The sequence below is a fragment of the Chiroxiphia lanceolata genome, chromosome Z (genome assembly GCF_009829145.1).
Source record: "Chiroxiphia lanceolata isolate bChiLan1 chromosome Z, bChiLan1.pri, whole genome shotgun sequence".
Classification (NCBI taxonomy): domain Eukaryota; kingdom Metazoa; phylum Chordata; class Aves; order Passeriformes; family Pipridae; genus Chiroxiphia; species Chiroxiphia lanceolata.
Window position 1 is genome coordinate 20,994,225 of NC_045671.1, and position 22,688 is coordinate 21,016,912.

Here is a 22,688-nt window from a genome sequence, read left to right on the forward strand (position 1 = left end):
ATATGTCTGTCCTATGAGGATAGTATGGTGTTTGTTTGACAAGAGTTATGCGTTGACTAATAAAAATCCTTTTTCCTTAGACTTACGTGAAAAGCCAAGATAAACAGTTTGCTGCAGCTACAATTCAGGCTATAGGCAGATGCGCAACTAACATCACTGAAGTGACTGACACATGCCTCAATGGCCTTGTATGTTTGCTGTCCAACAGGGATGGTAAGCTAAATGTTCTGTTTATTTTCTCAGTAGCTGATGGCATGAAACCTTTTCTTAATGAGAACCACACAAAGCAGAACATGTTAAAATCCATGTTAGGATTGACTTTTGTAAGAATTTAGCTGAGAAGACTGGATAAAAATAGTGATTATGGACTTCCAAAGGGTCTCATATTCACTGGGTACATATTTTCTCTTTTGTTAGTGAAATTAATTCCTTGTGGCCTGCACTTACATGTTTACCTACTTTTTTTTTTAAAATGCTGTACTTTCTAAAGTGTGCTGTTTTGATTATCATTGATAGCAGTAGTTTTACTATTATATGTTTAGTTGCATCAAAACAGTTAACCTGTAGAGGGTGCTGAAAGCTTGGAATTTTTTTTTTTGTTGCATCAATACCTAACTTAAAAAAAATGTATTAAATACTTTTAGGATAAATAGCCCCAAATTTGGCTTGCTTTTGTAATGTAACTTTCTATTATTTTTATATAGTGAAACAGAGTTGCAAATCACTAAGGAACACAAGAAGGAGCAGATAAAGTCATAGGATACAGCACCGCTATAAATCAACACCTGATAATACTGTATAATCTTGCTAGTTGCCAATGAATATTGAAGATGATAAGTCAAGTAGAGAACTGGAAGATGATTATATAATGTACAGTTTATGTGAATGTAGTTAAATATTGTAAATAGAGGTAGGAAATATATGGTTTAAAAATAATATCAGGAAGGAGGAAAAGCATGTGCTTTTTTGGGGTGCCCTGGAGTAACTAGAATTGTTCAGAGAACATAGGTGAGATCTTCTCTAAGCTTTGAAAAGCAGCATTAGTGCCTCTCCATATCTACTGGATATAGTTTCATGGTAATCATAAGAAAGCCTTTATTGGAGACATCACCTTGGCAGCACGTAGTCATCCTGTGCCCCACTAATACACTCAGAGCTTTCTCTTACTTGGTTTACGACCTGTGAATCCTCATTCTCAACCCTCTCACCTTGTATCAGAAATTCCTGAGAGACCTCAGTGCTTTGTAGTTTTAATATATGTAACTTTAATTTCCTAGTACTCTAGACCTTGTTTACATTTAAGCTTTTCTGATTATCAGCCGTGTTTAAAACATCTTCCCGTGTTGTACTGCAAGGCGTGTCTGCACAGCGCATCTTTTTGTATTACATTCAGCAATTACCGTAGTAAAAATACAAGCTTTAAAGCTTGTTCTTGATTTGCTTAATTCTACTAGCAATCTTCCTCTAAGTGAGAAGGCTCCTTTCAGCACGTACAAATTCCCATTTTACGTCTGCTTTAAATTAAATAATAAAACTATCACTTCAGAATACCAAGTTTGTTACTTAATAATCCTTTTTTCTGTTTTCTTGCTTTGTTTTGGTTTTTGCTAAGAAGAAACAAAGATAAGAGGAAAAGAGTTTGTTTTCTTTTATCATAGATTGTCAATTTAATATTTTCTTCAAAGTAATTCTATGTATATACACACACACACATGCACGTCCATGTATGCAAAGCTCTGTCTCAACAAGGTTAGTTTTCTTGTCTGTTTCTAAGTAGTTGTCTAGCAAATAAAATTATCTTCTTGTGCTTACTGTTCTGAAGGACTACAAAGGATATATTTAGGATCTTTTAAACCTGGCAGCTGGCAAATTGCTTTACCATAGTTGCAGTGTCTTTATTCCTTCTTTCAAGGAATGAATAGAATGGCATAATTTACGTGGTACCTTTCCCGAGGTGACAGGAAAGTACCAATAGTCTCAGCTTGCTGAATATACGAGTTTTGGCATGGTAAGGGAACAAAAAGAGATTTAGCCTGTGTAGCAGTCTTGGTTAATCTTGCTTTCCCCGAACTTTCAACCTTGAAGTATACAGGCAATCTGTTTGCTGTGCAACTTCTTTCATGGTCATTCGAAGCCTGGAATTAATTCTGCTGCTTTGCATAGCATGAAGCACAAGCTAGTAGATCCAACAGGTTCTGAGGTCCATGAAAGCAGAGTCAGAGAGGTGACCAGACTGATTCTACCAAACCAAAATAGAATGCCAAAGAACAGGCTTTTGGCTAAACTGCCTTCTAATTCTATGCTCTTGTTCTGGAATGGCCTTAACTGTAGATATAACCCAACACCCGAGATATCTTGGCTATAACTGACACAGGAGCTGTACAATTCATCATTCTGGAACTTGTGTGCTGAGAGGCAGAGTGTCGTTCCAGAAACGAGGCTCTGGGGAAGGCAAGAGCTGCTCTTGAAATTTTCCTTGCATATTTATGAGTGCTTATTTGAAGTCAGGTTTCCCCTACTCAGGAAAGCTGTGAGCTATGGGAAAAAAGAAACCAACAACATTTGAACTACAGAAGCACAACAGAAACTAGGAAGTTCAATGATGAGACACTCAAAAAGCTTTGTGAAGAGCTATCCCACCTGGACCTGACTGACTCCTGAAGACACTGTTCTGTGTGAAGCTGTGTTGAGGGCTGAGAGTTATTTTTCTTCCTCATCTGCTGAAGAAAGTACGAAAAGAAAAGTTGTTTTGGTTCCTCGATGTGACATTTAGCATTTGACTATTGCATTTTCCCTAAGCAATTGCATTGATAATTTCAACTGACCACTTGCCTCACTGTGGCATAAAAGTCATTTTAGATGTAAGAGACAGATGGGATTACTGGAAGTCTGTTTTTTCTGTCTGTATATACTATATATAACTATATTCTGCATATAATAGAAATTCTGCAGATTTTTCTTGAATGAGTGACTTTCATTTTCTGTTGAAAGTTGCAGGTTGAATGTAAACACAATTGTAGGAGGTATAGCTAAAACTTTTTTTCCCCTCTGAATCTATACAAACCCAGGAAAGTTATAAAATCACTGGAACTGTTAATGCATCAGGTAACTACTACATATCTAATGTAATTACTGCTAGAATGACATAAAAGAAAAGCAACTCCTTATAGCATTCAGTTTATGTGTATTAACGAGGTTTCTGAGTTTTGTTATTTATAAGGCTGGAAAAGTTAACCAAGTTAAACTTTGTGTCCTTCTGAAAAGCAGAAACTTCAGGTTTGCCTGGATACTTAGTAATTGCTTTTTAACTTTGTTTTTAACCATTTGCATAACCTTCTAATAACCCAAATAATTACAGAATTGTTTGGGTATTGAAGGGACCTTTAAAGATCAGCTAGTCCAACTCCCCTGCCATGGGCAGGGATACCTTCCATTAGACCTGGTGGCTCAGAGCTCTGTCTAATCTAACCTTGAATGTTTCCAGGGATTGGGCATCACCACCAGTCTGGGTAACGTGTTCCTGGACTGATACTGATGTGACCCTGTAGATATAATTTACACTGTTTTGAAATTCTTGTGTTTATTTATTGTTGTCTTCTACGCACTTTTTCTTTGATAGTTCTGGTAAAGTTACATTTTAAAATTTTCTTGCTGCTCATTCAGAATGCCTTTTAGTGTTTTGTTAGAGTTTGTTTGGGTTTTGAACCTATATGCCTGTCTTTTATTTCATGCTCGTTTTGGGGATTCTTCATGTGTGCAAAGCACATGGATTCTCCAGGATTCTCTCTGTTTTTTCTGGACTGTTTATTCTAAAACAAACTCATTTTGATTTTGTTGGTACTTTCTTTCCTGGTATTTAGACTTGTGTAAAAGAACCATACTGGTTTATTTGTTCACAATTCTGGTTTATTTTCTATAAATTTGCTCCCACAGATTCATTAAAGTAGTTCCTATTGTGACATTTCATTTAGTGCAGTTCATTTTATCATAATCAGTTCTACATTGTCAACAAGTGTTTTTAGTAATGACTTCAAATCCACTTAGGTTTTTGGGTTCAGTTTTATTTTTCTGAACTGTTCAGTGTATCACAAAATACTTAATGATAAATGTTGTTGTTACAGTGTTCCCCACTATATATATTCCAGATCGTAATTTTCAAGAATTGTCTTCTTATTTTAGTATCTGGCAAAACAGAGTTTAAATTAAATTCATCTGTAGGATTACACAAGACCTTGAGATATATGAAGCAGACATGTTAACCTTGCTTCAAGGAATTAGTTTAGAAAATGAAAGATGTCATGTCAAATAAAGGATGACACAAAAAGCTGCAAGCTGAAATTTAAGCGTTTCATAGGCTTATGGCGTAATGATGCATACTCAGGGCTTTTGAAAAGCCTGTCTCCATAAAGAAGTTCACTTTCTCAAAAAAACAAACAAGCAAACAAACGCCAAAATTTAGGCATTTCTTCCCTATGCTGTTCTGTTGAAACTTGACCATCCTTGGTTTCTGAATGAGTGGTCCATGTGTCAGGTTAACTCTCGAAATGTAGGAATATCTCTGTTTAACAAATGGTCGTTAGACTTCTTCATCTTTCCTTACAGCAGGAGTTTACTCTTACACCTTTGCACCTGTTGGGTCTTTTTAGCTTTAGGTATTTCATACAAGTTGAATAGGCTGTGAGTGTTACTTGTTACAGTAGTTAAGCACTCCAGGGCATGACTTTGCAATGAATCTTACAACAGCTTTCTATTTAGAAGCTTCATTTGAATGTATGAGAGATTAGGTTACAGACCTGAGGGACTGTTTAGAATATGAAAAAGTGCAAAGGAAATGTTTAATTATTTCTCTAGCATATGAATGATCTGTTACTTTTAATGTTGAATATTTCTTTGAAAATTCAATGAGTGTTTGTATTTTTAGTTCAGACTGCAAATTTCTTACAAATATGCATAATTTTAATGAAAAACAAATTTTTTTTCACACTGTTCCTTGGTTTGAGAAGGAAAAATACAAAGTGCATCTTTACTAAAAGGCAGTTTCATTAAAATTATGTAGTAGGATGATATTTTTACATTTAGAATGTTTCTCTGTCCTCTTTTTGCTGCTTATAACTTGATTCAGGAAGCTGAACTTGTGATACTTAAAACAGTTTACCTCTTTGTACCCAGTAAATGGAATTCAGTTCTACAAAGCATGTTTTAAAAGCTTTTACATATCTTACAATCAATTATTTGCGACTTTTTCTTTTGCATAAATGATTTTAAAATTAATAATTTGTTTTGTCTGATACAGAAATTGTAGTTGCTGAAAGTGTTGTTGTCATTAAGAAACTGCTGCAAACTCAACCAGCACACCATAGTGAAATTATTAAGCACATGGCCAAACTCTTGGATAACATTACAGTGAGTATTTGTTCACACTGTCTTATTTTCCTTGTTGACAGATAGTGAAATTTTTATGTCCTTTGAATTTGTGCTACAAATGGAAATAAGTATATTAGAGAAATACAACATAGTTTTTAATTTTTAACATAAAATATGGTGTTATGTGATCTTAAAGAAAAGGAAATAGAAACTGTCAGGTGGCATCTATTTGTGCCTTAGATCTGGGAAGTGAATTTTTGAAAGAGATCCCTGGAAATGTTGAGTATGTCAACATTTATGAGTATGTTATGCCAAGATGAATAGCAGGTTTAGAATGTGGAGTGCGTAAGTTGCAATGAAAGTAAGGACAAAGCAGCAGCTAACTTGAGGATTATCAGCCAGTTGTGTTAGTGATCTGGAGTGGAGTTTAAAAAATTTTATTTTAAACCTTTTTCCCCAAAACACCTGAGCTTTCCATGATATCAGACATGCTGCTGTGAATGTGTCTTGAAGTTGCATTTTTATCTCCTGTGAGATTCTGTGGTATTTAGCAGTAAAATTTGCATTATTTGCTATCATCTGTCTTTAGATTTAATTGGCCTTTAGGTATGCAAATAGCTATTGACCAAATTCTCCACACAGTCCCAGTAATTGGTACACCATTTAGTAGTCTATCCTAAATTAGAATATAGGGCTGATGATGATTAGCTACCTATTACATCATAAACCAAAGGTGACAGATTTTGATCTGTCAATAATTATTTTTGTGTAGAGCCTCTAAACAGGACTGTTTAGTTTCATAGAATTACACATTTATTGACAATGGAGCAATTTCTAAATCAGTGAATCTTCATTTCTCAGTAGTTGAATTTGGAAAACTTTGGAATATTAAAAGAAAAAGGAAGTGGTTCTTGGAAAAAATTCTTGGTTCATGTTACTGACAAATTAAATGAATCTTTGGCTCCTAACAGCTAATGATCAAACTCTTTAACTGATGTAAAGAAAAGAAATTCTACTGAATTGCTCATATGAAAAGAGGATATAAGATAATGCTGCTAATTGCATATCAAAATAAGTATTACTTATTTTGTAATAATCACCTGTTGTTTTTAGAAAATTTGTGCAATATTTTGATTGATTATTACAGTTTCTTAAATAGTGTATGATCTTATTATAGACATCTTCTGTCACTTCACCAAATGAGTTTGTCATCTTATTTCCATGTATTTTACAGACGAAAATAGTTATTTTCTAAATATTCCATTTAACACTTAAAAGAGGTTTGTACAATCAAAACTTCTAAGTAAATACTTCAAGTTTTAAATAAAGAGAATATTTTTTGGAAGAGAAAATCTTTTTTTAAGTTGAAAAAGGGGGACAGAAAGACATGCTGTACTTGAACTACTTCAGTGTTCTCAGGTTTTCCAATATGAGGTTGTACAGAATATCAGAAAGTGGTAAATAGTAGGAGAACAGTCTGTGGAACAGTCATAGGAATAAATTAAAAATCAAAATCTGATTCTGAATCATACTACTTCTTCGAGAACAAAGCAGTGATAGTGATAATGTAGGCTCTCCAAGGTGATTGTTTTATATCTTGTTTGACACTTTTCCATGTATTTTTTTAATAACTTTAAATAACTTTGTCAGTATGCTTCAGAATAAATTTTGAAGAAGTTCATATTTATAATTTGAATGCCATATCATTTTTCTGAAATAACCTCCCCCTATTATGTCTGAAAATGAATGTATTCCTTCACAGAATGGTTTGGTTTGAGAGGGACCTGTAAAGGTCATCTAGTCCAAACCCCCATCCCCTTACTTCTGTAAAGGTTGAGCGTATACATTTAGGAAGGAGAATATAATTACTGAGGATGTGAGTTTGAAATGTCAACATTTAATAAAGTATTACTGGAGTTCCTGAGATCTGCACCTGTACTTTAAACATTGCTCTTGGTAAAAGTGGTTGTGAGTTGATGTAACACAAATGCTTTGAGATTTGTGTCTGTAAGACACAGACACAAATCAAGGATTCTTGACCATTATAACATTGACATACGGTATATGTACATACATACACACTTGTATACACACTTACTTTGCACAGGGTTTTTTAGTGTTTGGGGTTTTTGGGGGGGGGTTTCCTGACCTCTTCTGTTGGGTAAAATATTAGGATTGAAACTTAGGGTACCTACCCTATAGCTGTATGCAGGAGTATACCACTGTCTTTAAAGGACTCTTGCATTTGGATGTAGGAGAAGCAACCAAATGATATGGTCTTGCATGAACTTGACAGAAACTAGAGGATGGGAGAAAATGACCAAAGAAATTATTTGTTGCTTTTTAGAGTTGAAATTAACTTAATACTAAGTAATACCTGGCTGAAAGCATGAACAGAATTAAATGCTATTAAATCAAAAAGCTTTTAAGCAAAAAGTAAACTTTCTGATTGTTCTGTCAGGGTTTAGTTTGGGTAAATGGTAAACAACCTCTAAAATAAACAAAATTGGTGTAAACTCAGTATAATACCTTAATGGATTGGTGCCTGAATTTCTCTCATTGATACTGTTATATATTTCACTTGTGTTGGCCTGAGATTGTGATTGGCAGTGTCGAAGTGCCTAAAAATCTTTCCTAGCAATGTTTCTTTCAGGTCATGTACTTTACTGACATTCTTGTCTTCATCTTTTTCATCTACAGAAGTGTAGTGGGTTGACCCTGGCTGGACACCAGGTACCTACCAAATGGACCCCCCTCTGCAAATGGACAGGGCAGAGACAATATAATACAGGGTTCATGAGTTAAGAACCAGTAGAGATCACTCACCAATCACTGTCACAGAGAAAACAGACTTGAAGTGGGGATATTAATTGAATTTATTACTAACAGAATCGGTGTGTGATAATGAGAAGTAAAATAAGCTTCTGGAAGCTTCTCACAGAACCACACAAACCCAATACAAGAAACCATTACTGAGCTCTTGTAGACCACTGACTCTCATTTACAGTAAAGATTAAGTCTATTTCATCTTGCCCTTTGATTGATTGTTTCTTACATATCTGAAAAGAGTGATTATTTTTGTTCCTTTGCTTTTGCGTGTTTTCATTTGTGCCTTAAACTTTTATTCCAAGTGTACCCAGCGAAAGATCTGTGATACCTGTTTTGTGTCTGGTATTTGTTGAGTACATAAACCTATGCATAGTACAGCACAGTACAACTTGATCCAACTACACTCCAGCTCCTTTCCTCCACACCCTTCAAAAGCTGTAACTGAAAATTGCATGTGTGATGGTGTCCTGAAGATATTAAACAAGAGAATAATTGGATCTCTTTAAAATTCTGTTTTTAAAAATCATAAAAACATTTCCATTTAGCTGCTAATGTGTCAATGACATCATCATTGCTTTACAATTTAATGACTTGCTAAGTTGTGGGCCAGAGATCTAAGCAATGCTAGTTTGTGCTAGGTGTTCACTCTGTGATAGGCTCATGTGTATAGCTTTTAGAGTGACAGATTAAAAAATGCACTTACGGGAAAGGGCCTATTCTTTCCTTGCACTTTTTCTTCTTGCTGTCAGTCTGACATTTCAAATCAACTTTATCCCTCTTTACATTTCTGATTCCAAGTAAAATTTTAAAAAATTGCTATTTTAAATTTAAATTTAAATTTAAAAATTTGCTATTGCAAATTTTCTTCTGGATGCAGAGAATTATATCTCATTTGCAATTTGAATATCTCCTCATTTTGTGATATATGGATAATCAGAATTAGTAATTTTAAACTGTACTTTAGCCTTATGTGGTTTGTGATTAAGTTGAGAGATGAACTACAATAGTTTTTCAATTGTGCTGCTTAGAGCAATCTGTAAAATCTTTATAACAGCTTTCTCTAACTGCTGAAGGTAACCAGTTTTGCTTTGAGGGGAGGGTCTGGCTGGTTTTTCTTTTTTATTTTTTAATCATTTATTTATTTTCCTTGAGACGGGTAATGGGTTGAAATGGTAGTAGAAACTGCCTCCTGGTCCTAAAGGCTTAAAAAGTGCACTTAACCACTTGCTCGGGGCATATGGAATAAAACATCAGGCAAAGTAATTTACAATCCTGTTTGCCTTTGAGGATAATGCAGAGCAGGGCTGAATAATGAAAGTATTATTTCCTGCATTTTTGTCAATTCAAGGTCCCTACTTAAGCTGTACTGGAAAAGGCAGTGAAGGTCTAGAAGGGGCTTCATTTCTTGTTTGCTGCTTTGAGTGCCCTGGAAACAACAGCTGCAGGATCATGCACTTGATATTTCATGGTTGAGAACTGGAAAACTTAAACAGGGAGAAAGAAGTCTGAAAATATTGTGTGATTTTGACCCCAAATGAATCCAGTGACACAGAAACATTGGGTTCATCAGTTCGACATACACTTTTCATTAAAATGGCTTCTGCTCAGGGTTTGATTCGAAAAGTCTCTAATTGATATTGATTCTTGTGGCGCAAAATTGTATTTAATATATATACGGTATTTACATAGTGAGGTAATTAACCACCTTGTTAAAAGGCAGAGTCTCATGAGAAGTTTCATCTGTCTTCCATTGTCACTATTTTTCAAATTAGACTTTGTTTAGTCTTTTTATTTAACATTCTAAAACTAGTTTATTAATCTGATAATTACATTTTGCAAACTGGGAAAAAACTTGAAGGAGTAATACACTGTGCTTAAATGCACACTATTTAAATATATTTAAATATATTTAATTGTGGTTTTAAAGTGTAGTCCTGAGTTTGACTAGGAAAAGTACAATAGGGATGTTAGTGTCTCATAATTAATGATGTTCCTAAAATTGGTCTGCACTGTGAGCTATTTTTGCTTTATAAAAAGATAGTAATAGGAAAAGGGATGTTTCTAATAGGCTGAAGTATGGTACTTGTAGAGTTCTAGTATTTTAACAAGTCTGTAATGAAATATTTTAGAAAAATAAATCTGCCATAACTGAAGTCTGAAGTTGCCTATACATTCTTATTTAGAGGTATCTATCTGTACAGCAGGCAACTTGAACTGCTCCAGTACTGGAAAATTTAATGTACCACTCAATTACTATTCTTTAGCCCAATTTAAAATAATAGATTAGGTGTAAGGTCTTAATGCAGTGTAACCTTTGGAACATTAGAAATAACCTCTTTCCCTTCTGAAATCGGTGTACAGTAATGACATCAGTCTTACTGTTTTGCAGATGAACATACTCTAACTGCATTTAAAGTTCTTATATGTAGCAGTTGTTTGCCTCTCTTGCGCTGTGAATTCCAAGACTATTTAATTTTTTTGTCAATTCACATTAAAAAAAATACTTTCAGTGAAACTGTGAAGTAGCTCCAAGTAAGATCTGTAAGAACCAAGTAAGAATTTTCTGATCAGTGTGTTTTCAATTAAGGTGGTAGATCCTATTCAGAAATTGCGAATTGTAGTTTTGAACTCCTGTCTCACCAAAATTCTATGTTAGCTGGTCTTGGACATTTGCAAAAATTGGAATAAAAATGAAGGAAAGATAGCAATAGTGTTAAAGAAATCCATGTGCTTTTAAACTAGATGGACAGGATTTGAAAAAGGTGTATAGTTGGAAACAATTTCTGTATCAATATAGTAATATAGAAAACCCTGGCTTGTTTCATCATGATGTGCAGTGTAACCTGGTGGCGAGGATTCACAACCACACCTCAGAGGCTTGGATTGTGTTCCCAGTTGCCGTCACCTTATACTGTAAACATGAACATGTTGCTTCTGTGTGCCTCTGTGTCCAAGCCTCCTCTCTTTGTCTCATCAACTTGTAACATGTGGGTTTTGGGGCAAAATCACTGTCTTATAATTGTACAAATATTCTGCCTAACACAGTGGCCATATTGAACAGTTTTTAATTTCACTCTGCATTTCTCGCATGGCAGTTGTCTTTAAATAGTATTTTGTGTAACTTGTTATTGAACACAGACACATACAAGTATGCAAGCAGTCTGTGAATGTATTAATTTAAAATTCTTGATGTTTTTTCAGGTTCCAGTAGCCAGAGCCAGCATTCTGTGGCTCATCGGCGAATACTGTGAGCGGGTTCCAAAGATCGCACCTGATGTTTTGAGAAAGACAGCCAAGAGTTTCACTAATGAAGATGACCTTGTGAAGTTGCAGATCTTAAACTTGGGTGCAAAACTGTATTTAACAAACTCAAAGCAGGTAAGCCTAAACTCAGAATTGTATGTATTAGAGTCATAGTAGGTTTTGTACAGTTTATGTAGATAAGTAGTGATTTCTTCTGTATGCATAACCAAAACTAGTCCATATTTTTGTATGAAGAAAAGCTGAAGAAACATCAGTTTTCAAGAAATCTAACAGACTAAATCTAACCATGAATCTTTAAGTATGCCGGATCATAAATGTGATTTTTTGTTTCTTTCTTTCTTTGGGAAACTCAATTTTTCAATTCACGTTAATGAGGAAGATTTGTAAATTGTATTAGTAATATCAGAGAGGAGATTTTCCAGATGTGATTTGCTGTTTTCTGAAACTAAGACCAGAATTGTCAAGGAAATACTGTCATTTTGAACAAGAAGCTGTTCCTTTTTTTTATTCAGGATATGTAAAAGGAGATGCCAGTAAAAGGCCTTGTTTTGTTTTTCCATCAGTTCTTGTTTTAAAGATAGTTACTGCGTTCCCTTTTTCCATTTTTTAATATGTTTGTGTGTTTACTATTGCATTTTACCTAGTGGAGAAGGTTGGCTTTTGATATTTCTAGTAGTAAAGATAATATAAAAATGTCAGTCCAAAATGGTGAACTTAGATCTCCAGGCAGCTGAATAATGGCTGTGAGAGGTGCCAGCTGCCTCATTCTTCTCAGTGACAGCACTGTGAGCTCCATCACTCTCTGGCTATGGAATATAGTATTTTGACACTAATTTGTCACTGTAGTTCCAATTACTGCTTTAAAGGGTTCTAAAATCAAAGATTTCTTTTTTCCACATGTAGAAGAAATATATTGTCTGAGACTTATACACTTTTCTGGGCTGCTAGACCTCTTTGTTTTACAACAGTTTGCACAGCACCCGATCTTGCATCTTCTCAACTGTGGTGTCTTCTTGTTCCTTGATAGCTATATCCAACTACAGATGTTATCTAAGACTTTATTTTTAGGGTGTGTGGAAGATGAACTGTCTCACCATGCACTCAGATGAGTGCTTTGCTTATACAGTGTAAAATGGGGCAGTAACAAAATCTTTCTGTCATTGCTCATCCTGCTGAAAATGCTGACTCAGATAAGGAAGATTGGTTTGATTATCAAAACTGTCTTCTTTTAGCTCATTACATAATATTGAATAATTTTCCATATAGTTTTTTTAATTTTCCATGTAAATTTTTCTACACCATATTTGGTGAAAAATCCATTGCCTACAAGGAGATGATGATTTTCATGATGTTTTTTTTCCAATTTCACATCTTAATACATTTTAAACCGTATACATGTTGCATAACCCTTTATTCAAATAAAGTACCACAGACATGGTGTTTGTTCTCAGACGACTGCAAGAGAAGTGTAGGGAACAGAACAAAGGTCTTTATGTAACCTTTGTTGACCTCACCAAGGCTTTTGATACTGTGAGCAGGAAAGGTCTGTGGCAGATTTTGGAATGTTTAGGTTGTCCCCCCTAAGTTCCTTAAAATGATCATCTCACTCCATGAGGATCAACACGGCCAAGTCAGTTATGACAATGCACTTTCTGAGCCCTTCCTAATAACTAATGGTGTGAAACAAGGTTGTATTCACAGTCTTTTTCAGCATGATGCTCCAAAGGGCCACAGCAGACCTTGATGATCAGGACGGTATCTACATTCGATACCATACTGATAGAAGCCTATTCAACCTAAGGCGACTGAAGGCCCACACTAAGACCTTAAACCATCTTGTCCGGGAGCTGCTATATGCTGATGATACCACCCTTGTTGCCCACACAGAAGCAGCTCTGCAGCATTTAACATCCTGCTTTGCAGATGCTGCTGAGCTCTTTGGGCTGGAAGTCAGCTTAAAGAAGACAGAAGTTCTCCATCAACCAGCACCTCAGGAAGTCTTCCATCATCCCCATATCACCATTGGCCAATCAGAGCTCAAATCAGTCCAGCAGTTTAATTACCTAGGTAGCCTCATCTCCTCGGATGGTAAGATTGACGGAGAGATAGACAACAGGTTAGCAAAGGCATAGAGTGCTTTTGGAAAGCTTCATAAAAGAGTTTGGCAAAATAAACACCTGAAGAAAAGTACAAAGATCAGTGTTTACAGAGCCATTGTGCTGTCTACTCTCTTATATGGATCTGAATCATGGGTCATCTACCGCCACCACCTGCAACTCCTAGAACGCTTCCATCAACGTTGTCTCCACACAATCCTAAACATCCACTGGTCAGATTATGTGACCAATACATCTGTTCTAGAACAAGAAGCAGTCACAAGTATTGAGACCATGTTGCTGAGAACACAGCTGCACTGGGCAGGGCACGTCTCCAGGATGAAGGACCACCGCCTCCCTAAGATCTTGCTCTATGGTGAACTTGCCACCAGCTGCCGCAAGAGAGGAGCCCCAAAGAGGAGATTCAAGGACTCCCTGAAACAACATCTCAGCCTTGGCCATATTGATCACCATAACTGGTCTACTCTGGCCTCCAATCGGGAGGCCTGGAGACACAGCATCTGTAACGCTGCTGATGCTTTTGAGAAAGCACACAGGATCACCCTTGAGGAGAAAAGGCAACACAGAAAGAACCATGTCTTGCAGAATATACCACCTAAGGAGTCTTTCTGCTGTGTCTTTTGCAACCGGACATGCCTGTCTCGTATTGGCCTTTTTAGCCACCAGCGCGCTTGTGACAAACGTGGGTAGAGCCCTTCCCAAATTTTCATTCGCAAAGCCCAACCATGACTGACTGACTGATGTGTTGCACAACCCTTTATTCAAATATAGTAATGATGATGAAACAGAAGAAACTGTCTCCTGAGATGCCTACTGAATAACGATTTTCATCAAAAAGTGTTTTCCTCTTTAAGTTTTAGGTTGTGGAAAAATAATATCTCAAGTGGTCAAGGTATTTGTATAAAAATTCTAACAGTGTAGATTGGTGACTCGTCTTGATTCAAAGCTGCTTTTAAATTAGAATACTGTGAGTTTCCCTTTAGAAGCTGGCAACACTCTTCCTATATCTACATCCTTATTCCCAAGAGTAATGCTTTTCTACTCACTCAGTATTACAAAGTTACTTTCTGGAATTACTTCTAAAAGGTAAAGTTTCTAAAAAAAGTCCAACCTTTTTTCACTCCAATTTTTAGAACTTGACGTCAAATCTTGTACACATGATTGCTCAGTTACTGGTCTGCCCATCTCTGCTCAGCCTGTGTTTTCTGCCTTTATATTGTACTTCTATGAATACTTTATCAGTTTCATCCAAAGTTAATGGAGTTGTGAAAATCTCAAAGCTACAATGTCACTTTATTGAAAAGTAGTGGTAGAATAGCAAAGAGACAACACCAACCAAACAGATGAAAAGAGCTCTTTCCCCAGGTGAGGGAAAGGCAGGTTGAACTCATTTGTGAAGCCTTGTTTGGAGAAAAGCATGAAGTTCTGGAGGAAATAAAACTTGGTTATTTTATTCCCTTTCTCCAAATCTATTATTTTATTTACTTGTGGTTTTCTTAGTCGTATGTTCAAACACCTAGTGCAGCACATTTACTATTCAGGATTTTTATAATCATTTCCAGTATACTTTAAATCCTGTGATCGCCCCATGAACTTTCAAAGGCTGTTTATAATTTAAGGAAGAGTTTCAGATTCAATCCTATCTGTATAAATATGTAATAAAAGCAGGCTTTCCTCTGGGTGTCTGTATTATTTGGTAAACCTGCCTCGTCTTTTCAATATTTAGGGTCATAAAATCCTTATGGGTGTGCTAGATAGCTGTCTAAAGGGAGCTCATATAAGAGAAAGTGTTACCCAGAAAATATGCCATCTAGTTGCCTTGGATGTTTCTTGCGTATAGCAGGAAGAATAAAGAGGTTTTGATGGGATTCTGTTGGCTAATACAGTAGGACTCCCACCAGAGAAAGTCCCAAGTAGTTCTAGGGTGTAAATAGATATGTCAGTCATAGTTAAGCACAATACTCTTATCTTTTGTGTCTGAAGAATCAAGTTACTGCAAGCTAATGATGTCAAAGAGTGGCTAGATAACTGTTTTCTCACTTTGTGAAGCCTCATCTGTTGGTAATATTTCTATTACAAAATTTTCGAGTGGGAATCTACCAAAAGGTTAATTGCTGCTAATATAGGATAGGCAATAAATTCTTAAATAGAACTGTTGTCAGTAGAAAATTCTAGAAATGTTGCTGAAGGATGACTTGAATGAATGCTTTTCACACTAGCCAAACCGAAATGTACAAAAAATGGGTTCTAACAGTATGGGGATTAAAAAAAAAAAATGCCTATATAGTATTATATATGTTCAGATAACAGCCAATATTGGCATATGATAATAAATTTATTAGCTCATGGATCAGAATACTTTGTCACTATTCTAAGAAGGAGTCATGGCATGCAGATTCTGTCATATTTCACCAAATTAGCGTGCTTGCTCAAATGATTTTCAACTTATTATGGAAATTCCTTTGTTGGAGAGATTGATATATATTCCTTAGTTTATTTTTTGTTTTTAATTTAAAATATTTTTTTAATAGCTACTTGCATGTAGAAAAGATCTTCTACTTGTTTGGTTGCGTTGCTGTAAGAAAAATTTAAAAAATTTTCATGTTTCCTTGCTGTTTTCATGAAAACTATACTAGATGTGATGCTTGCAAGGAGGCTTCCTGAAGATACAGAACTTTCTTCCATGTAAATTTATTGTGTATTTATCTGTATTGGACAGTACAGGAAAGGTGTCTTAGGGGACAGGAAAGGCAAAGGATCACGGAGAAAATGATTCCATTAAAGGAGATGCAGTCTTTCAGGATCAACTCTTTATCTGTCTAATTTGTCTTTTTCTAATTCCATCAACACTCACTGAAAAAATGCCCACCATGAAAACAAGGCCCTAAACTTTTCCCATCCCTATAGCAATTCACAGGCTAAGACCACTGTGTTTTATGATCTGTTCTACTGGCCTTTCTGCCACATCAAGGAGTCTTGTCTTGTTTTAGAGAGAAGTGATGGCAAAAACTGCAGGAGGTATCCCTCATTTAGTTTAATTCATGCTACCTGGGAACCCTCCCTTCCAATTCCATTTCAATTGAACAGCATAAGTCCTGCATGAGTGCAAATTACGTATACCCTGTTTGATGCAGTTGTTTAAGATTTTATACCCTCATACAGAAATAGCTGCCAATAAGCTGTGAAATACATGTGGGAAAGTTTTACCTTTCCCAGAGCTAAAACAGTACCTTGGGGGGGGAAAATACGTTCTCACAGAACCATTCTTGGGTGTCAGAGAGAAAAAAGAAACAAAAAATATTTCACTGAAAGGTTTTTTTAACTATGCTTTTACTATTACTCTAATGTAAAATGACTAGCTTCTTCAAATCTTTGTTGCCATTGATTATTTTGTGAAATACTTGCATATATTGCTTTGTATGTGGTTAAAATTAAAACCAATTTTTGTTTACTGTGTATTTCACCTACAGGAGTTAATCATTATTCTGAAAAAGTATTTTTACATCTCTAGAAAAAAACCTGTAACTTACATACTCGAGTTGGAAGTTATTAAATGGAACTTTTTTTAGCAAACGGCCTACAACAAAAATTTTTTTTATATGTATTTTTTCTTCTCACATGATGGAAACTGTGTTATTGTTGTAGCAATTGTATGATAAACAACATATATATGGAAACTTGTTTTCTATAAAGAAAATAAATCCTTCGTGATGATACATTTTTAACCCTGTGTTATGCATCCATTCTGAGTTGAAATACCAAAATTTACTTCCTTAGGATGGTATATTGTTTCTGTTCTTTTTCCTGTTTGCTTTTATATAAAGGAAGTGGCCTACTTTTTTCAAATGTATTGAGTGGATGCAAGTCAATTCAGCACTATTGTTCTGGTTACACTACGTTATTTCTAAGATACTGGGAAAGTTTCCCTCCATTTTTATATTATTTTATTTATCTTAAAAATTAACTGAATTATTAGAATTACTTAAGACATGTTAATATTCTGAGACATGAAATTAGGAAGCCCTATTATGCTGTAAAAACCTGTGATAGTATAAGTTGCTCTCTTTCATAAATAAATAAATGACCGATATTACTGGAGGCTTTAAGCTTCAAGAAAAAAAATGGAAGAAGTCTTTCATCCTGGTTTTTAGAGGGCATCAGCAGCTTGCTTTTATGAAAAAGTAACAGCTAAATGCACTGCAAATAATTTGCAGTAATCCAGTTCAGTGATTCATGTGTCTGCTTTAATGGGTCATAATTCAGGATAAAGTAACTGAGTGCAGTCAGAGTGCAGACACTGCTTATGCCAGGGACAGTATCTCTTCATAAAACACACCTCAGCAGAAGCAGTTTGCCAGCCCCCTAATACCCTCTGATGTTTTGATGTCCTGCATATTTTTCCGATTAAGTTTTGAGTGCCATGTTTTTAGTTGTATTTCCACATTCATTATCCTCACGTAGACCCTTCAGCGAGTTTGCCATATATGATTATTTTTTTAATGATGCCTTTCTTTCCACTTCAGCAGTTTAATAATCTAGCACATGGCTGCTTCTCAGTACTCAGCATTCACCTCCCCAATACAGAAGAGGACATGTGCTTTGGCTGCAGAATTCCATTTGCAGCTTTAGAAATGCATATTCCCTATGGAGCAACATTTGTTTGACATAACCATTCATTTTTATTACCTCTTTAAATATGTTTATCCAGAGTTATCAATAATCATAAATAACTTGGATTCTGTTCTTGTCCTGTTTTTTTCCACAGACAAAATTGCTTACCCAGTACGTATTAAATCTCGGCAAGTATGATCAAAGCTACGACATCAGAGACCGTACAAGATTTATTAGGCAGCTTATTGTTCCGAATGAGAAGAGTGGAGCTTTAAGCAAATACGCCAAAAAAATATTTCTGGCGCAGAAACCTGCCCCATTGCTTGAATCTCCTTTTAAAGGTATAACTGCCAAAACCATTTGGTAAATGTTCACTGTGTAAAGGAATGTAGCAGCTTATTCTGTGTCAAATACTCTCACAAATTGTGTCACTTAGCAAATAGAAAAGATTAATATGCAAGGATACTCAGTTTACTTACTTGCTTTTCAGCAAGCAGGATTTGCATGATGCAAACACAGTGCATTTTTTTTGATGATAAACCCTGACAAACTGATGCATTTTTATTCATGTGGATTTTAAATTCGATTTAAATAACAGAAGGTGGGTCTTTTGAGGAACACTATTCTTCCAATTTAGGAGAACAGCTCTAGTATTTTATCTGGACTTCATTAGAGGGTTGTTAATGTGGGTGTTGCAAATGTTATATGAATCTGAAATAAATTGAATCTCAGTAGATTAGGGTTTTATTATTTTTCTCCAAAATTGTAATTTTTCCTGTGCGTTTTTCCTGTCTTTTTACAAGTAAGATCCATTGTCTGTCTTCTCAAATTAAAAGGTTATCAGGTTATCTGAACTAAAAATACTCTGTTACTGTGACAGTTTACAATTTTTGGTTTTATACGTACTTAGGTCTGGTTTTGAAGCTCTAAAAGGAGCTCCATTTTGAAGAAAAACTATTAAAATTCTGGATGTGTTTGTGCCAAGACATGTATATGGATTGTTTAACTGTGCTGTCATTCTTAATATTCACAGTAAAGTAATTTTTAGAGAAGCTACATTTCAGAGCAACACCTCTAAACACACTGACTGATTAGCTTTTTTATTGACCATTATGGGGGAGATTATTGTAATCTATGGACTGAAATCAGTTTTTTGACCTATGAAGAGCTTCCTAGTTTATATTTATTCCATGACATTTGAGGTAATACAATGGCAATTACCTTTAGCCCTGATTAAGATTGCTCTTTGTGGTAGAGCTCACGGTGTTTGTGTATTTCTCCCCTTCCCTCCCCCCTCATTTTTTTAATAGATCGGGATCATTTCCAGCTTGGCACCTTGTCTCACACACTGAACAGCCAAGCCATTGGCTACCTGGAACTGTCTGACTGGCCAGAGGTGGCGCCTGACGCTTCTGTCCGAAATGTCGACGTGGTCGAGTCGGTATGTCAGCATCATTAAAAGTAACTTTGCTGAAGGCACTTGTCAATATACAGTATTAGCCCAAAATACAAGTATTTAAATACTATCTGTGTGCTGTACTGAAAACCATTGATTCATGGGAACATCTGTGTTGGTTTTTTGTATCTTAGAAATGGAACATTTGGAAACTTGCACAATGCTTACTCTTTTCAGTGAGAGAAGTGGATCAACTGTAGGCCACTTCTGCTTCACTTGTGGATTAAAAGGGCTTTTTTCACCTCCATCTCACTTCTGATTTCGTATTTTTTATATTCTATATACTCAGCTGCAGTATGTTAATTGAGTGTAGGTGGACTACCAAACTAGGAGATAAGTGGAAGTTAATTTGTGTACAAATCCAAGGCTAAACAAAAAAAAAGGTAATACAAACAAAAGGCAGTAGCAAGGGGTTACATTATATATTTGAAGTGTAAAGTTTGGATGAGACCAAGGTTTACATTTAGGATAACCTGGAGAGAATTAAGAAAGTTTATAATAGGAAAATGTTGTCTATTAGTGCACTAGTCATGTGTTGACATATAGGGCTGGTCCTCTACAGTTCTTTGTGACTGTAGTGTAAACTCTGAGGCAAAGTTATGTTTTGGTACCAGAGGTGTGATTTATATGTCAGGTATCAGAGTCCTACTAAAATGCCGGTGAAGGTTGTTGAACAGTAACAAAAATGTAAATGTACTGGTATATGCTGTGCTGATGGTGCTCCTGGATACGCAGAAAAGCACACAGTCCTTGTAATGAGCCAACTTCTGTAGTAAATTGTGGATGATTAATTTGCATAGATGATGTTAGGCATAGAATGGGTAGAGAAAATTCTAAAAGATAAGTGTGACTTGCAGAAGCCAATGGACAGCAGTGTGGTAGAACAACCATTTCTCCTTAGTACTGTGATACTACATGTCTGCCTTCTTGTATAGATTTCAGGAAAAGACGTATTTGTGTACAAACTTCTGAAAGTTTTTATGGGAAGAATCTGAAGGTAATCAGCTCAAACAGAGGATTATAAATTGTAGGGTTGGCATGAAAGAATGTCTAAAGGTACCTTTGTCCATAAAACTAAAAAGCATTGCAGGAAATTGATCAAATGGAGTAATCCATCTACAACATAGTAGAAGACATCTACCTCCAGCTATTTAAACCTCAAAACAAACAGGAAAGTCCTTCAGCCATGGGATTTTTTTTGTAAGTATTTTCTTTGGAGGGTATTTCATTGTCATTAACTTTGTTGTGGTTCTAATACTGCATCTGCCTATACAACGTGTGTGAGGAAAACTGAGTTAAGCTGCAATGCATAATTAAATTTCCATTTATATCCAAAAGAATATTGGCTTTTTAAGTGTCAACTGATTTTGGTGTTCAACAGGAAACCGGTGTGTCTCTAGAGCTGTACACCCTTGCAGGTAATAGTTAGAGCTATTCAGAAATTAGTCTTATTCCAGATCAGAGCAGTCACTGAGGCAGACCTGTATCACTCTGTTAATATAGTTGTCGACCATTTGGGGTTTTTTCGTGTCCTGAGTTATTCCTTTGTTTCTCTAGTAGTGTAGAGGTATATGGAAAGAAGAAAAGTCTGGGCAAAGTATTGCCACGTTTTGGCATTCTCTTGGTTGTAAGAATTACTTGTATTTGGGGAATTGCAATGGAAGTGAAATATAATTCCTCTGTGGCTACCTACGGAGTCCACATTCTGTTTTCCACTTAAAACTTGGGATGATAAAGATGGTGACTAGCCCTATTTACCTGTAATTCTAGTCATAGTCAACTGGATCTAGAGATAAAACTCAGACTTCGTGTTCTTTTGGCATAGAAATTAATTTATTGTTACTGATGCTTTTAATCTGCCTTAGTAAATCTTTTTCTAGACTCTCTAATAGACATATCTCACCTTTTGTAGGTATGTACAAAACTTCTAGTTCTCCTAATTGTGGAAAATAAGAGAAGTTTAATAATTTCTCTTCACTTGCTTAGATGATTTATTTAGAAACTGCTCAATACTACTACTGTGAGTGTTATGCTTTGATATATGTATATATTTGTATTGCTGGTTGCAGAAGTAAATGTAAATTGAAATTTATTTACAGGCAAAGGAATGGACTGGAATTCTAGGTAAGCCAAAAAAGGAGAAACCTACTGAAAAGTTCTACTCTGAATCAGAAGAGGAAGAAGATGAGTCTGCCAGTACGAGTTCATCAGGTAAGTGTTTGGATCTCCACTGCCTGGAGAACTGTATCTTCAGAACTGGCTGCTACATTAAAAAAAATGGAAAAAATGCCAAAAAAAGCCAGAGCGATGTGTAGTCAGGAAATGAGGGGAAAAATTTTACATTCACTGCATGAGTTGGCCTTTGCTTTGTTTCCTAATTAAAAAAGCTAGCATGCTATTTTCATCCTGCTTTGAGTCAAGTGTAAGTAGTAAGAGTCTGTAACTCCGGTTAAAACTGGAGGCACCTAGCTCTTTGCAGGAAGAGTGCCCATGTGCTTGTCTTTAACGTTTTTTGGAATCTGTTGGTGGTGAAGTCCTGTTTTGATAGCATGTGCTGCTGTGTTGCTAAATGACCAGACTTCTTTAATTGTGTAGTCTTTTTGTGGGATTTATGCAGCAAACTGTTTCAGTATTTCTCTCAAAGTCTACATAAAGTTTTCTGTTTATTTTAATGGGGATGATGACAAAGAGTATAACAGCTGCCTATCAATTTCAGTTAGCAAAGGTTCTTCTAACCCTTAACTTTTAACCCACTTATTGCTAAATCGGCAGTTCCCCAAGGCAGACATTTCAGAAGATGTTAATATACTTCAGATGTAGTGAAGATTGTAATTCTCCCAGGTCCAGACCTTAGACATAGAAAATGTTTAACATTAGAGCCATAAAAGAATTATCGGCATCTAGTTGAATGGAAGAGGGGCACCTTAAAATCTGAATATGGAGCTACTTCCTTCCAATTCTTAAACTAAGGAAATATGTAGAAGCGTTTAAGAACTATATCACTGAAATTAATGATTTCTGAAGTATATATTCACTTCAGATATTTG

The 22,688-nt window shown here is 35.6% G+C and overlaps 1 protein-coding gene and 1 long non-coding RNA gene across 5 annotated transcripts in view; one reads left to right on the forward strand and one right to left on the reverse strand.

Annotated features, from left to right (window-relative positions):
* The window catches only part of AP3B1 (adaptor related protein complex 3 subunit beta 1), a 148,929-nt gene that overhangs the window by 58,522 nt on the left and 67,719 nt on the right, over positions 1-22,688 (forward strand). For all 4 annotated transcript variants that reach the window (XM_032675689.1, XM_032675687.1, XM_032675688.1 and 1 more), the window contains exons 13-18: positions 81-213; positions 5,294-5,403; positions 11,395-11,571; positions 18,340-18,526; positions 19,496-19,626; positions 21,741-21,852. In XM_032675689.1, coding sequence (XP_032531580.1) covers positions 81-213; positions 5,294-5,403; positions 11,395-11,571; positions 18,340-18,526; positions 19,496-19,626; positions 21,741-21,852 — 850 coding nt within the window. The remainder of the gene's footprint in view (positions 1-80; positions 214-5,293; positions 5,404-11,394; positions 11,572-18,339; positions 18,527-19,495; positions 19,627-21,740; positions 21,853-22,688) is intronic.
* LOC116780542 lies at positions 2,001-7,665 on the reverse strand. The gene is made up of 3 exons (XR_004354513.1): positions 7,560-7,665; positions 2,641-2,717; positions 2,001-2,535 (listed from the first exon to the last, which is right to left on the reverse strand). It is a non-coding gene; the product is annotated as an uncharacterized LOC116780542 (long non-coding RNA).